At 42.8% G+C, this 17,462-nt stretch overlaps 1 protein-coding gene across 2 annotated transcripts in view; it reads right to left on the reverse strand.

The window, feature by feature from the left end:
* Positions 1 to 16,935, reverse strand: part of GCM1 (glial cells missing homolog 1) — a 30,820-nt gene extending 13,885 nt beyond the window's left edge. Inside the window, exons 1-2 of one of the 2 annotated variants that reach the window (XM_021098830.1) lie at positions 16,890 to 16,935; positions 6,337 to 6,548 (exon numbers count right to left, since the gene is read on the reverse strand). In XM_021098830.1, the coding sequence (XP_020954489.1) occupies positions 6,337 to 6,411 (75 nt within the window). In that variant the 5' untranslated portion in view covers positions 6,412 to 6,548; positions 16,890 to 16,935. Of the gene's footprint in view, positions 1 to 6,336; positions 6,549 to 9,552; positions 9,653 to 16,889 lie in introns of those variants that run through there. The other variant, XM_021098829.1, reaches the window with a different exon arrangement.

Consider the following 17,462-nt stretch of genomic DNA (forward strand, 5'->3'; position numbering starts at 1 on the left):
TCTGGTGTTGCTGTGGCTCTGGTGTAGGCCGGTGGCTACAGCTCTGATTAGACCCCTGGCCTGGGAACCTTCATATGCTGCGGCCCTAAAAAGACGGAAGACTAAATAAATAAATAAATAAATTTAAAAACTTAATCTTGGTCCAGGAATTAACTCATCAGAGATGTGGCCACTTTTTTTAATTTATTATTTTTATTAAAGTGTAGTTGATTTATAATGTGCCAATTTCTGCTGTACAGCAAAGTGACCTATCGTACACACACGATGTGGCCACTTTGATGTTGATTCACCAGGCTTTAGGTGGGCTTGTAATTATGTTTAGCCTAGGTACAGTTTTAGGTTTTCTCTACAAAAAGAGTACTTAAACCTTGGAATTGTGTGACTTAATGGCCCCATGTAGCTTTAGTCATGGGTTTAATCTGAAAACCGCTTGTGCTCAGAAACAAAATGATTCTGGGTGTTTGTCTGCTGCGGTGCTTATTGGAACTCTGTGCCCTGCTCAGAGAAACTGGCAGGTGATGGGAGCGGCATGCCTGCCTTGCATCTCCCTGCTAAGCGGGTCCTATTTAGGAGAAAAAAGAATTGATTTTCTTCCTGATTTTCAATCAGAAAAAAAAATTTCTTAAGGATTCAAAGCTCTCAAATATTACAATCAGTATTAATGAAAAGTGTCCAAGTGACAAACCACGCAATGAACATTTTTAGTGAAGATAAGTCTAACCCAAACCCAGACATTTGCAAACACTAAAGCAATTACATTTGGACTTTTAAAATGCAAACATAATTTATGGGACTAGGAAGGGAAAGCAAAATTGGTGTATTACATCACTCGAGCAGAATAAAGAAACTTTTTTTGGCAGTACTGCAGCACTCAGAAATTCCCAGGCCAAGGATCGAACCCATGCCACAGCAGAGACCTGAGCTGACAATATCGGATTCTTAACCCGATGTGCCCCCAGGGAACTCTCTGGAATAAAGAAGCTTTTATTGATGATGGTTTCTAGTAAGTTAGGTGCCTGCAATTCTGGGCTGGCTCCCTGGGGGGCTGGATAAAGAAGTGGTATCGAAATAACAAGTTAGACAAGCAGCCAGAAACAAGTGAAATGGAGATTTATAAAGACATATATGCAGCTGAAAGAAAGGAGAAGCATACGTGAAACCAATCCAGGGAGGGATGACTTAGTGAGGACAAGAGACTCTCCAGGCCTTAGATCTGATCATGATGCTTTCCAGCCCAATAAGCTTCCCACTGTCTTTAAAATAACCAAATCCTCTTAGGACAACCTGCATCTGAACCACCTTTCAGGCCAGAGGCCTTCAGATCTCCTTGCCAAAAGTAGCCATGGAATAGACCTCAAATTCAGGGGCCCAAACTCTTATCTTCATCTGACCTAACCCTCTCACATTGCACAAGGTACCTGTCCAGAGCAAGCCCTTTGCCAAATCCTCTGCCTAGCTCCCTGTGCCCTCGTTATGCTGAATTACATACACCTTCTTTCAGCACCTGTAGCATTTTTCTCTGTGGCATTGATTCTCTGTTTGGGCACTGATCTTGTTCCACAGGCCCCAGCAGGTCATTAGCCTTCCATGGAAGTTAACCTGGCTTAGTGGTCCCTGTACCCCTGGGCCCATTATTGTGTCTGGCACATACCAGTCACTCAAAAATCTCTGATGTCCTGGTGAGGATGTCATTGTTCACTGTGGCCAAAAATTAAACAACAAATTGGATCTATCTGGGAAGTATAAAGGGCTGTGGAAACCAGGACCAGAACATGCAATGAGCTCTCAGGTGACCATCTTGAAACTTGAAGCAGGTGAATGGACTAACAAGAAAGGAATGTGACTGCAAGTTGCAGGAATTTGCCGGAATCCTGGCAAGAAGATACAAACAAACTATGAAAAACAAACTATAAATTCTTGGTATGGGTGGGACAGAGAATGAAATTGGGGAAATATATAATAATTACAAGCCATTGATGGCTTTTATAAATGTAATCCTTTAAAATATATCTTTAATGCCCAAACAGGTAGACACTTAGCGCCTGTAGGGCTGCATGAAAAGCGGGCTCCACGAAAAGCGGGCTCCACGATCAAAATAAGTTAGGGCAACATAGCCAACACAGCCTCCCTTTGGGAGCGCCACCAGTGCAATAAGAAAGGCACCAGGTCTGCAGTAAAGATATCTGCTTAACTTGGTTAAACTTAGTACTTCCTTTCTTCCTTCACAGTACCCATTAAAATTCCCCATAACTTACATACTACAGAACACATTTTGGGAACACGTCTGTTCTAAACAGCTTAGAGATTTAGGCAGAGTATATAAAGAATTACTATTTTCATTTTATAGAGGTGGTAACAAAGACTAAGGAAAATAGATTTGTTTAAACAACAAATGCTGGAAAGGGTGTGGAGAAAAGGGAACCCTCCTACACATTTGGTGGGAATGTAAGCTGGTGCAGCCACTGTGGAAAACAGTACGAAGATTCCTCAGAAAACTAAAAACAGAATTACCGTATGATTCAGCAATCCCACTCCTGGGCAGATATCCAGACGAAACTATAACTCAAAGAAATACATGCACCCCTATGTTCATAGCAGCACTATTCACAATAGACAAGACATGGAAAAAACCTAAATGTCCATCGACAGATGAATGGACACAGAAGATGTCGCAGACACGGCTCAGATCTCGCATTGCTGTGGCTGTGGTGTAGGCCGGCAGCTACAGCCCCAATTAGACCCCTAGCCCAGGAACCTCCATATGCTGCGGGAGTGGCCCTAGAAAAGGCAAAAAGACAAAAAAACAAAACAAAACAAAACAAAAAAACACCCATTTGCATAAACGAATCACTTTACTGTGCAGCAGAAATTAATACAACATTGTAAATCAATTATACCCGAACTGAAAAAAAAGAAAATAGATTTGCTTAGAGTCACGCAGATGAAAAGCCACAGAGCCATGCATTAGTGAATTTCATATTTGTCGTTTGTGTCTAACATGAGCCAGGCAGTGTGGTTGGCACCAGGTCCCCATTCTAGGGTTTAGGCTACCTTTCCCAATCTCAGGTCCCTGAATCCTAGACTGTAAGAACTAAAAGGGTCCCTAAGAGAGCATTTAGTGCAACCACCTCATTTTCAGAAGAGGACAGGGAATCTCAAAAAGGCTAAACCACCTTGTGTCATTCTACAAATAAAAGGAGGCGGAATTGGGATTCAAAGCCGGGGTGTGATCTCCTGGCTCGCTTCTCCCAGTTCACCACTCTGACTTCAGAAATGCTCTCAAAATATACAACCTAATGTGCTTTGGAAATCCTTCTAAGACCTTTTATTTTTCACTTCAACCGAGTCTTGCTAGGATTCCAAAGCCAGCAGAAACCCAAATGAGGACGGTGTTGATGCTGCTTAGAAAATACTAAGGAACGTTTTGCACTTAGAATCATTTCCCTGGCATATTTAATACATTGAAGGCCATTTACATATTTCCATGAGCAATCAGACTTTTTCTATGAACTAAAAAAATTATACGTTTCCAAAGCTGTGTGTTTTTGTTGGACATGTCTCAGTTTAACGTCTTGGGGAGCTGAGAATGCTTTTGTTTTGGAAAATTCATGTTGGAACATGAACTTATATCAGGCCTGAGATCCCCTCCAGGGAAGTGTTTCTTCCTTTCTTTTGTCTACAGATCTGATGAACGATATGAATCCTCTGTCCCAGAAAAAAATTATATGTGAGTACAGCGTTGCCTGCCATTTCAGAAGGTTCTCAGAACCCATGAAAACTCCCGCTGTAGCATATGACTTGGCAAAAATCACCTATGAACCTGCTTCCTTCTTGATTTTGTCTTGATTTTACGCCCAGTGTCTCTATTTGGGGGCTGCCCTCATGTGTTAAGGGATATGGGTCCCTGAGCCTGGAGTGATCAAAATTTACCTTCAAGTTTCCCCTAAAACGGCTACAACAATTGTAAAGCAATTTATAAGCAACGACAAATCCCTAAAATAACTATTTGCGTGATTTAGCTGTGGTGGCTTTAACCATCCTTACATGAACGGAGAGTAGGGCGTACTCTGGGCTCCGCAGCTCTTCTAAGACCCACTGGGAGAAAACAGGGGAAGGGAGTTAAGGAGAAACATGAGAAACAAAAGAAACACTTCATCAGAGTAAAATCTGGAATGGTTATAAATCCAGACTGGGGAGGAGTTCCGTGGGTTAAGGACCTAATATCTCCATGAGGATGCGGGTTCAATCCTTGGCCTTGCTCTCTGGGTTAAGGATCTGGTGTTGCTGCAAGCTATGCATAGGTTTCAGATGCGACTTGGATCTGGTGTGGCTGTGGCTGTGCCATAGGCCAGCAGCTGCAGCTCTGATCTGACTGCTAGCTGGGAACTTCCATATGCCACAGGTGCAATCATAAAGAGAAGAAGAAGGAAAAACAAAAAACAAAAAAAGACTGGGGGATCCCCATTGTCTCTCTCCTGCTTGGGATAATTCAAATTTCTTGTTCCCTAAAATCAGGAAGACTGGCTTAACCTTTCCTCACATTCCTGGTGGTGTCCAGTAGTCTTTCCTAGTCACCTTTCCCAACAACTTCCAGTAGAAGCATTCTTCGAAGGCCACAAAGGGAGGTCAAAGTAGTCAGTTTTAAACAATGAATGTTTTCCACCAGATTGAGACTTAAAAAGTCAATTGCCAAAAGGCGCTGCAATGATATGCGACATTAATAACAGGAAACACGAGTGGAGGGTTTGGGGAAACTGTTTTTACAGTCTTCCCTTTTTCTGTAATTCTGAGACCATTCAAAAATTAAAAGTTTATGGAGTTCCCGTCGTGGCACAGTGGTTAATGAATCTGACTAGGAACCATGAGGTTGCGGGTTCAATCCCTGGCCTTGCTCAGCCGGTTAAGGATCTGGCGTTGCCGTGAGATGTGGCGTAGGTTGCAGACGCGGCTCGGATCCCACGTTGCTGTGGCTCTGGCGTAGGCTGGAGGCTACAGCTCCGATTCGACCCCTAGCCTGGGAACCTCCATATGCCGCGGGAGCAGCCCAAGAAATGGCACAAAGACCAAAATAAATAAATAAATAAATAAATAAATAAATAAATAAAAGTTTATTTAAAAAAAAAAGTTAATTGCCAAAGACAAAGGTGAAGAAAACATGAAATGAGAGTTCCTCAGTAGCTGGAGAGCAGCCCCATGAACATGGACTGTGCATTAGTTATAAAAATTCTGGAAGTGGAGTTCCCTTCTTGGCTCTGTGGAATCAAACCTGGCTAGCATCTATGAGGATGCAGTTTCAGTCTCTGGCCTTGCTCAGTGGGTTAAGGATCCCGAGTTGCTGTGAGCTGTGGTGTAGGCTGGCAGCTGTAGCTCTGATTCGACCCCTAGCCTGGGAACCTCCACATGCCACAGGTATGGCCCCAAAAAGACAAAAGACCCCCCCCAAAAAAAAGTTCCAGAATAACACTCTCCCCAGGACAGTCCAGTGACAGATTGAGGTTAGACCCACTCCTATAGCAAATAAGGTGCTTGTGCATTATGAAGAGTCCATCTGATCGATCTATGGACATTATGGTGGATTTTATTCTACTAACTAGCCGGGGCGATGGGGGCAGCTGAGCCAAGCCAATGTTGAAAGGGAAGGGAAGTAATGTTTTCTTTGCTTCTGTCTGTAACTGGGGGAGTCTGGTAAGTAAGGGCCTGCAAAAATCATAGGTCTTGGCATCTTCTCTTAAAGGTCCTTAGTCAGGGGTTCCCATCATGGCTCAGCAGAAACTAATCCATGAGGACATGGGCTGGATCCCTGACCTTGCTCAGTGGGTTAAGGATCCGGTGTTGTCGTGACCTGTGGTGTGGGTTACAGATGCAGCTCTGATCTCGAGTGGCTGTGGCTGTGGTGTAGGCCGGCAGCTGTAGCACCGATTAGACCCCTAGCCTGGGAACCTCCATATGCTGCAGGTATGGCCCCAAAAAGACAAAAGACCCCCCCAAAAAAGACAAAAGACAACAACAACAACAAAGTCCTTAGTAGGATGCCAGCTGAAGCTCTGGAGGAGCGGCATTTACACAGCGGGAACATTTACCAATCCCTTCTCACTCTTAGCAAGTTAATGGTCAAGGCTTCACAGACAAATGCTGAAGGCAGTCTTTTTTCTTTCTTTCTTTCTTTTTTAAATCTGGTGTTTTGTTTTGTTTTGTTTTTGGCCACAGCATGCAATGGCTTCTGGGATTGTTAGTTCCCAGACCAGGAATTGAACCACAGAGTGAAAGAGCTGGATCCTAACCATTAGACCACCAGGGAACTCTTCATGAAGGCAGAGTCTTAAAGCAAGTACATACCTGTGGCAGTTTCATATCATTAATATCCCAGCTTAACACCTCTTTGTCCTCAGAACCAGCGTTCTCAGGTTCCATGATAAAGTCAGGTCACCCACAGTCTCTGTCTGTCCAAGTGCCCTTAGAAGAGCTTGAGAATGTCGCTCGCAAAGGCTCTTGACACAGTTGGATCAGTTCACCCAAGAGGTTTAGGCCAGGAGACGGTCTTCCAGACACTAAAAAATAAATGACAGTAATACTGACCATTAATGAGATAAAAATCAGTGCTTGTCTGCCAGAAAAGCCTATGTCATTGACATTTTTGCAAGCCCTAACATACAAACAAAAACGAAATGTAAAAAGCCATTAGAGACTTTGCTGAAATAAAGATTGGCCATAGGGAATCAAAAGATGATGTTCACTTTCATCCTCAAGTCCGGGATTCCCTCCTCACTGCTAGCCCCAGGTGAGAAGGCCTTAGTTGGGCCCCTGGTCACCTACAGCCAATGATTAGGACCTTTTCTTCCTTGTGCCTCTGTTGGAGCGGGAGGGAGAGAATTGGCTTAATGTTGTTTCCCTGCATATACCTTCATAAATTAACTAACATGTGGGAAGGTTACGAGAAGGGACCACCACAACCAGATTTGTACTGCAGCAATTTTTTTTGGGGGGGAGGGTGGGATATTTAGGGCTGCAGATGCAGCATTTGGAAGTTCCCAGGCTAGGGGCTGAGTCAGAGCTACATCTGCTGGCCACAGCCACAGTCACAGTAACGCCAGATCCAAGCCATATCTGTGACCTACACCACAGCTCACGCCAGATCCTTAACCCCCTGAGGCCAGGGATCGAACCCACATCCTCACAGATACTCGTTGGATTCGTAACCTGTTGAACCACAATGGGAACTCCCCACAACCAGATGTGTCTAGAAGTCTTTTTAAAATCTAAATTGACATAGGTTGGCGCTGCAGTGCCGCAGATCCCTGCTGTGGTGAGGGTTCGATCCCTGGCCTGAGAACTTCTGCATGCCACACAGGCAGCCAAAAGAAAAAAGGAAAAAAATTTAAATTGTCATCGAGTTGATAATCTAGTATGCACTCTATATCTTCAAATATTATCAAACAATATTCTCATTATGGATTCCTCTAAAATCTTGGCAATACTGACCTTTCAGACCTGATAACTCTTTGTCGTGGAGGTTACCTTGGTGTCAGTTCTTACTCACCCCTCCTTGTTGATAATAAAAATTAGTCCCAGACATTGCCAAATGTCCCCTGAAGGGAAAAACTGTTTGAGAACCATAGTTCTAAAACAGTGTTTCTCAACTACATTTAAATTCAAAGCACCCTTTAAGACTTTCTGACTTTATCTCTTGCAATCTCGCTCTTCCCTGCAACACCCCCTCAAGAAAATTCTGTCTCACTTTACTTTGATTCAATTCTATTATGAAAACGATAGATATTCAAAAAGATTTAGGCAAACTGTGTTTATTCCCCCATGAAGAATATTCATTTCTAGTTATAACTGGTTAAAGGGGATTGACCAAAAAAGAAAAAGAGAGGAATTTGAAGTGTCCAACTCTGAGGACAAAAACAATCATTCTGAGATGAAATGTGCTTTTAGCAGAATATGAAGATTCCATTTGCCGGTGCTCTAGTAAAAACAAGGACCATGACGATGTCACATAGAACCACTTAATAGTCAGAGTTCCCTTGTGGCTCAGTAGGTTAAGAATCCAGCATTGTCACTGTAGTGGCTAGGGTCACTGATGTGGCATGAGGTTTGATCCCTGATGGGAAATTCCACATGCCGTGGATGTGGCAAAAAAAACAAAACAAAACACCAAAGAGCTACCTGATAATCAACTCAAACCACAAGTTGTTTTGTGGGGGGCCATGCCTGTAGCATGTGGAATTTCCCAGACTGGGGATGAAACCCTGTGTCACATCAGAGACCTGAGCTGCAGCAGTGACAATGCCGGATCCTTAACCAGTTGCATCGCAAAGGAACTCCAAACCACAAGTTATTTTAATAGTCTTAACCTTAGGGAGTTGCATGAGCTCTGTTGCTCACTCAACTTTATCTAACCCTAATACTTGTCAATCACTAAGGTAGACCATGGATGCAGAAGACTGTTGGCCTGAACATAGAGATGAAGTTCTTGACCACTAAATCACAAGCTAATCACCAAATCACAAGCTAAGAGTCTCTTCCCTTCCTAATGAACCCACCCTACAACCTAGTGGTCCAAGATTCAAAGAGCACCAACCCTCCCCCCTTGCCCCACTCAAACACTGATGTGCAAGGTTCAGTCCTCGTTGAGTTTTAAATCAAATTCTATGTTTGGGAAATAAACACTGAGTTACTGAAGAAATAACGCCACAGACTGACTTTAATCCAGACTTAAACAACAAGTATATTAGACCCCAAATATCAAGGTCAAATATGATAGCAATGGTTTTATGCACTTCCTCTTGGCATATTAAAAACAGTTAACTTAGATGGTCTAAAATTTGTCATAGCTGATGAGAACAGATTGATCTTTAAAAAAAACACCAAACCTTGAATAACTAGATTCACATTTCAAAAAAATCAAAGATATGGTTGGAAGCCTAGGCAACGTAAATATATTTCTCTTATTTTTAAATTAAAGTTAGAGGCATCGAAAACCTTGCTGCAGAAAAACTACATTGCTTTTTTTGATTTTTTTTGATATAAATGTTTGCCAAATGAATGAACATGAACTTAATTCTTCTCTGAAAGTTAAGACCAAACTATAAGAAAGAAGAAAGGACAGTGTGCAGCCTTTAAAACTTAAGGGAGCAAATTCAGTTTTGCTCCAGGAGTAAAAAACTCTATTTGTCAGTATTTCCTTTTTTATTTTAAAGCAACTTGGGCCAAAGTATGTTCAAGTCTCATCATTTCTACAGAAAACCAACCAGAACAAAGGAAAGCCTGTAGAAATGGGGTGTCCATTATCACACAATTTATACTTACCTCCCAATTTCTGGTGCCTTACATTTAAAATGTTTTCCTTACCTTTTTTAAAAATGGAAGTATAATTGATGTACAATATTATATTAGTTTCGGGCATACGATATAGTGATTCAATATTTTTATATGTTCCAAAATGATCACCACGATAAGTCTAGTTACCGTCTGTCACCGTACAGTTATTACAGTGTTACTGTCTATATTCCCTACATGGTATATTACATTCCCATGACTTAGGTATCTTACCGCTGGAAGTTTGTAGTAGCTTTCCCACCTCTGACTTCTTATGGCGATGCAGACAAAACTGTGTCATAAAAATCTCATCTCTGGTTCAGGTCCCAGCAAGCTCTGGTCATTTTCTGTGCAGAAGCGGCTGTTCCCTAATCCAGGTCAAGGTACACTATGCTAATGAGCTCTGGCAATAATCCAATCAAAATCTAGATGCTCTCCGCTTGGGATAGGTAAGAGCGACCTGGGAGCCACTTAACCAGCGATTCTTCACAGAATGCCAGAAATGTGATGAATATTCTACGTTAACGCCTATGAACTTTCCCCTCGTTGATGTCAAGAGGGCATTTTTAACAGCAATGGACTCTGAAGAGATCCTCACAAGAAAATCCAGATGCTTTTCTTCTCATAATTTCAAAGGTTGGCCCCAAGGTAGCCTGATAAACGGGAGATTCTAATTCCTCCTCCATTTACTTCTGCTTGTGTACAAGAGAGAGCAGACAGAAATGTCACAGTGAGAGAATTTCCGGGAATAGAGGTTGGATAGCCAGCTTCTCCCAAACCAGCTTCTCCCAAACCTCAGCCCTAAGAACGAGGCACCACTAATTCTGAGTGTTGCGGTCTCCCAGAATAATACAGTTCATGTTCCGAGAGACATTGACAGTGGTCAGGGCACAGCCCACACCTGTTCAGTTCACCTGCTATGTTCCAGGCAGGAGATACAAGGAAGCAACAGAGCCATAATGAAGTTTAGTGCCAGAAAAGATGAGCAGACACTGAATGACCTAGGATTACGCGATGCAGGGAATAGAGATAATCTAGAAGGATGCGTAGAGGGGGGTAGGTTTTACACTGGAGCAAAGAGTATCAGGGGAAACGTCTTCGGCTAACATGATGCCCAATTAACCTTTTGAAGGACAAACAGTCAAGGCATCAAGGAATAAAAGAGGTTATTCCAGGATTTCCCTGGTGGTGGAATGGGTTAAAGAGCCAGTGATGTCACTGACGTGGCTCAGGTTCTTGCTGTGGCTCAGAATCAGTCCCTGGCCTGGGAACTTCCATGTGCCATGGGTGCGGCCATAAAATTCAAAAAAATAAAAATAAGAAAAAAGAAGAGTCTTTTTCTTTGTAAAACTGTAGCAGGGCAAAGCCTGGCACAGAGCCAGCTGGCCAAAGTGAACGGTCCCCTGGGTCCCGCCTCAGAATCAGGAAGCAGGGCAAAGGGTGGATGTAGAGCTGAGAGGCAATCAGGTGGTAGCTGCAGCTGCCATAGTTACCCACTCGTTCGTGTCACCTAGCTGGAGTGACTTCTCCCTTCCATATACCTCCACCCTATCCACCTTTCAGGAGCCCCCAAAATGCCACCTTGTTATGACATCCTCCCACACTAGTCTAGAGCACACTTCCGTGGTGTTCCAGAACTCTTAACTGAGTTATAATCTGTCTGACATCACCTAAAATAAGCACTTTCCCCCCAGATACAAAACAAATGCATGGGCTTTTTATAAAACTCATGTTTCCATCTCTTAGAGATTCCCACTGGTAATATTTTGGTCATATCCTTTCAGACTTTTGTTTTCTGGCACACATCACCAAGCACAGGTCTTGTTTTGCATGATTGTAATACTACTGTACACTGTTGCTTTAACCGTTCACGAGCGCTAGTCCTGGTGGCTCATTCCTCCAAGGCCAAGTTGGTGTCTTTCGCTTTCCTTCTCTTTACAGAACTATCTGCTAGAATCCCAGGCTCAGCGGCAGAGCCATCCTTGTCCCAAGCACCAACCCCACCCTGACACAGGGAGAAACTCAGGCACTCTCTGGTTGAGCTCTGACCTTATGTCCCAGACAAGTGACAGCACTTCTGCTTTCTTCAAGCCACACCCTACATTCCTGCCCAAATTCTCCTAACTGGATCTCTGTCATTGTTATAACAATGACAGTAATCACAAAAGTTGTCCTTGACCAAACACAACACATCAGGTGCCAAGCTAAGCAATTTGTCTTTGCAGCATCCCTATTCTTTAATCCTCACACCTGCCTCATAAGATATAGTATTATTAAGCTATATTGGCCCGAGGAAACAGGCACAGAAAGGTTAAGTAACTTGATCATGACGAGATGATCCAGTAACCAATCTCTTGGCATCAGCAGACTGGCCTTGGTCAAAGAAGAACTATTAACTAGAGAAGAATGATGTTAAAAGCATTCCCTTCCTGACAGAGTGAGTCCTGTCTGACCTATAGCCCCTGTGGCATCAAGATTTCTCTGCTTCTTTACTGCACTATTGTGAAGAACATTTCTTTCCTCCCCCAAGGCTGTTTATCAGAATTTTCTGTCCCTTCTGGCATGGGACCCAGTCTGACCTTCGCAGTCTTCTCTGGAATTTTCCAAATCAGAGGTGAGGGGACGGCTCTTTCACCTCAGATGCCAAATTATAAGTCTGACCTGGGAGCTGCTATGGCCACCTCTGTGGCCACGTGACAGATCTGAGAGATGAAACCAACAAAAGGGCCAAAAGCAGAGGAGAGACAGATGAAGGGAGAGGAAGGAGGGAGGTCTGGATGCAAGCAAGCCTGAGGCCAGCCCTGACCTCTCCTTCCTTCTCAATCACATGATCCCCCAAAGACCATCTCTCTACACTCTCACCCCTTTGAGACGGGTATCTTCACCTTGCACCTGTTGGGTCTACTTACACATCTTCTATCTAGGGTACGCCTGAACTTAGCCCAGACTTCAAAATAAACTACTGTCCTCTTTATTGATGCTTCTAAAGGTGGGCACCCAAAGGGACTTGTCTGACACAAAACATCAGAAAATGCTTTGTAATGTCTCGAGTCCAGATGCAAGACACAAAGAACAGCCCTCGTCTGCCTAATGAGACACTGAGGAAGTGCACGCAGCTTTAAATTGGGTAGCAGAGGGAACACTCTGAGATCACTCTGCTGTGCTGTGTAAAACTGAACTTTGGGTTTTTCCTTTAGGGTTTCTCAAATGTTAAGCCATTTATGGTTCTCACATGAAGAGTCTCCAAATTCTGTCTAATTACTTCAGTTCTAAAGACAACCTGCATCATTTTAAAGTGGATTCTGAGCCAAATCTGTTCTGAGAAATAAGAAGCTGACTTAGCATTTCCTTTCTACATCTCTGGGCAGACAAAGATGGCTGGCTATTTTTGTTTGTTTTCTTTTCTTCCTTTTCTTTCCTTTCTTCCTTCCTGCTTTCCTGCCTTCCTTTCTTTCTTTGACACACCTGTGACATATGGAAATTCCCTGGTTAGGGGTCGAATTAGAGCTACCTGCCTATGCCACAGCCATAGCGACACCAGATCCCAGCTGCATCTGCAACCTACATTGCAGCTTGTGACAAAGCTGGATCCTTAACCCACTGAATGAGGCCAGGGATGGGACCCGTATCCTCATGGACACCCTGTTGTGTTCTTAACTCCCTGAGCCACAATGGGAACTCCTGGTTTTTTGGTTTTTTTTTTTTTTAATAATATTTTATTCAGACATCTTTTTTTTTTTTTCTTTTTCAGCCACGCCCGCAGCATGTGATGGCTGTTGAGATCCACAGTTAATGATTCAGGTGCGAAAGCCCCTTGCTCCTATGGTATTTTTGGAAAATACTGTGAAATTTAAAAGCATTTACTTTAACTACAAGATTGGAGAACTGTTTTACCAATAGAAAAGATGACTAACATATGTATATAAAATATCAAAATCACAACCGTGAACCCAAATGTCAACCCCATACAAAAGGAAAAATAAAAAACAAGCTTTCAAATTCATAGTGGTGGGTTGTTTCCAGTTTCCTACAAATATCTTCCTGTCCTTTTGTACTAAAAAGCAAAAAATGAGATGTCCTACAGATTGATAAAGATGTGGGTAATGGGTGAATTGAGAAAATTTGTCTGTTTCTTAATATTTTTGCAAACTAGGAAATGAACACTGTTTTTGTTTTTGTTTTGTCTTTTTGCCATTTCTTGGGCCGCTCCCTCGGCATATGGAGGTTCCCAGGCTAGAGGTCGAATCAGAGCTGTAGCCACTGGCCTATGCCACAGCAACACAGTATCCGAGACATGTCTGCGACCTACACCACAGCTCACGGCAATGCCAGATCCTTAACCCACTGAGCGAGGCCAGGGATCAAACCCACAACCTCATGGTCCCTAGTCGGATTCACTAACACTGAGCCATGACGGGAACGCCTGAACACTGTTTTTAAAACTTAAGAACGGCAGATCGAACAAAGCAGGAATATGATCCCACCATTTCCATGAAGGGGTGAGGTCCTCAGGGATGGGGGGGTTCATTAAAAAAAACTTATATTCGTCAAAATACGGTTTTATGGTGATTTTTCATAAAATATGTTAAATGGACTGAGCTGCTACCATTATTTTAGGTAAATCAATGAATATTTCAAAAAACTTCAGCTCTAATTTGTACTGTGCTACATATTGACAGATGTAACCACATACACAAAAGATCTTTAAGGGTCTTGTTAATTTTCAGGAGTGAAAATTGGTCCTGAAACCTAAAAGTTTGGTTTATACAGTAAACTATACAGTATCAAGAACTGGTATACAGTACCAAGAACCTGAAGTTTTGAGCTTTGGCCATGGTGTGGGGCAGGCTGTGTCTGGTGACATTCAGCCCCCAGAGTATCAACTGCCCCATCTTTACCTTCCATGGACTCACAGCTCAGGACTAGAAAGATGGTGGGAATTGAGAAGATGATTAGGAGAGAGAGAGATGCATTCGGTTAAACCGAACACCATCTACAGATGGCCAACAAGCACATGAAAAAATGCTCAACATCGCTGATTGTTAGAGAAATGCAAATCAAAACTACTATGAGGTACCACCTCATACCAGTAAAAATGGCCATCATTAATAAGTCCACAAATAACAGATGCTGGAAAGGGTGTGGAGAAAAGGGAACCCTCCTACAATGTTGGTGGGAATGTAAACTGGTGCAACCACTATGGAAAACAGTATGGAAGTACCTCAGAAAACTAACTATAGAACTACCATGTGACCCAGCAATTCCACTCTTGGGCATATACCCAGACAAAACTTTCCTTGAAAAAGACACATGCACCTGTATGTTCAATGAAGCGCTATTCACAATAGCCGAGGCATGGAAACAACCTAAATGTCCATCAACAGATGAATGGATTAAGAAGATGTGGTAAGCAGACATAATGGAATACTGCTCAGCCATCAAAAAGAACAAAATAATGCCATTTGCAGCCATGAGGATGGAACTAGAGACTCTCATACTAAGTGAAGTAAGTCAGAAAGAGAAAGACAAATACCCTATGATATTAGATATCTGGAATCTAATATACGGCACAAATAAACCTTTCCACAGAAAAGAAACTCATGGACTTGGAGAAGAGACTTGTCGTTGCCAAGGGGGAGGGGGAGGGAGTGGGATGGACTGGGAATCTGGGGCTAATAGATGTAAACTATTGTATCCGGAATGGATAAACAATGAGATGCTGCTGTAGAGCAAAGGGAACTATATCTAGTCACTTACGATGGAGGATAATGTGAGAAAAAGAATGTATATACTTATGTGTGACTGGGTCACTTTGCTGTACAGTAGAAAATTGACAGAACACTGTAAACCAACTACAATGGAAAAAATAAAAATCATTTTTAAAAAATAAAATAAACTGAACACCACCAACATCCGTAGGACAAAATATCCCTCTGGGAGGGAGCCGTGCCCACAGCAAGGCTTTGTGGCACCCAGGATCGATGCCAGCAGACCCAGAACCCACCACCTACCAATTCCTCAGCCCCAGGGCTCCCAAGCATCGCAGGGGCTGAGCCCAGCAGAGAGGGAGATACTGGACCTGTAGGAGGCGACAAGCTGTGTGGACCTTAGCAGCCAGCAGCTCCAAGGTAGGCTGAGCAGGAGAGGAAGGCAACTCTGCATGTGCGGCAACCCAAGATTCAGGGATGAGCACCCACAAGCCCCTCCTACTCCAACCCCAAGCCACCCCCATGCCCAAAGAAACAACCAGAGATGATTGGGGCAGAGCTGAAATCCTGCAGGTGGGTTCAAGGGCCAGAGAATAACTGCCTAAAATACCTGTGCCATCTCAATTTAAACTCTGCAGCCTGGCAAAGGCACAGGTTAGATACTTACAATTAAATAGTACTGAGAGTGTAGCACAAGGAATTAACACACCGTTGTAAATCAATTATACACCAATATAGAATAAACATTAAAGAAAATAAAGAATACTAAGAAAAGTGCAACAAAAATGGTTAACAGCCATTCTTTGTATTATGGGATTATTGATAATGTTTATTTTTTTATATATCGATCTATAATTTTCTAAACATTCATAAGAGGCATGCATCCTTTTTATCATATGATACTTTTTTCCTTTAAAGGTCAATGATATAAAATTAAATATCTGCTATGTGTACAGTACTTATAGCAGCAGTTCTCAGACTTTGGGATCTCAGGACAGTTTTCACTTTGAAAAATTAATGAGACCGTCAAAGAGCTTTTGTGTATGTAACTATACTTGTCAACATTTACCATGTTAGAAATTAGAACCGAAATTTTTTGAAATATTAATTCATCTAAAATAGGAGTTCCGGAGTTCCTGTCATGGTGCAACGGAAACGAATCCGACTAGGAACCATGAGGTTGCCGGTTCAATACCTGGCCTCACTTTTAATGATCCGGCATTGCCGTGAGCTGTGGTGTAGGTCACAGACTCGGCTCAGATCCTGTGTTGCCATGGCTGTGGCATAGGCTGGTAGGTGCAGCTCTGATTCAACCCCTAGCCTGGGAACCTCCATACGCTGCAGGTATGGCCCTAAAAAGACAAAAGACAAAATAAAATAAAATAAAATAAAATAAAATAAAATAAAATGTTAAAATAAATAGGAGTTCCGCTTGTGGCTCAGCAGAAACGAACCCAACTAGTATCCATGAAGTCTGATCCCTGGCCCTGATCAGCGGGTTAAGGATCCAGCCTTGCCACAAGCTGTGGTATAGGTCACAGACGCTGCTCAGATCTGGCATTGCTGAGGCTGTGGTGTTGGCCGATGGCTGCAGTTTCCATTCAACCCCTAGCATGGGAACTTCCATATGCTGCAGGTGCGGCCCTAAGAAGCAGAAAAAATAAAAATAAAAAAATAAAAATAAATCATCTAAAGTAATAGTAATCACCCATAACATTTTAAAGAAAATAACATCTATATATTGAAAATCAAAAATTGAGAAGAGTCACATTGCTTGACATGTTTGCAAATTTCTTTACTATCAAACCTAATAGAAGACAGCTAGACATCTCACTTCTCCTGCGTTCAATGTTACAAACCCACCTGCCATGCAACCTCTGGGAACTCTGTGGCATACTGTCAGAAACCTGCAGTGAAGAAAGGCAAGGGACAGCTTAGTATTAACATGAAAATAGTTTTGCTCTTGGAACCCTTCTAAAAGGGAGTGGGAACCCCCCCCCAAGTCTTCATGGAGCACTCCTTTTTTTTTTTTTTTTTTTTTTGTCTTTTCTAGGGCCACACCCATGGCATATGGAGGTTCCCAGGCTAGGAGTCTAGTTGAAGCTATAGCCGCCGGCCTACACCACAGCCACAGCAATGTGGGATCCGAGCTATGCCTGCGATCTATACCACAGCCCACAGCTCACAGCAATGCCAGATCCTTAACCCACTGAGCAAGGCCAGGGATGAAACCCGCAACCTCATGGTTCCTAGTCGGATTCATTAACCACTGAGCCACAATGGGAACTCCATGGACCACTCTTTGAAAACCCTTTTCTTTATACTATGCGCAAAAGATATGCACAAACATATCTCACTGCCTCTCACAAAAACTCTTTGAATTTGGTATATTTTTAAACAGATGAGGAATCAGGTTCAGAGAGGTTAACCAGTTCA

This window comes from Sus scrofa, chromosome 7, assembly GCF_000003025.6.
Source record: "Sus scrofa isolate TJ Tabasco breed Duroc chromosome 7, Sscrofa11.1, whole genome shotgun sequence".
NCBI classification, from domain to species: domain Eukaryota; kingdom Metazoa; phylum Chordata; class Mammalia; order Artiodactyla; family Suidae; genus Sus; species Sus scrofa.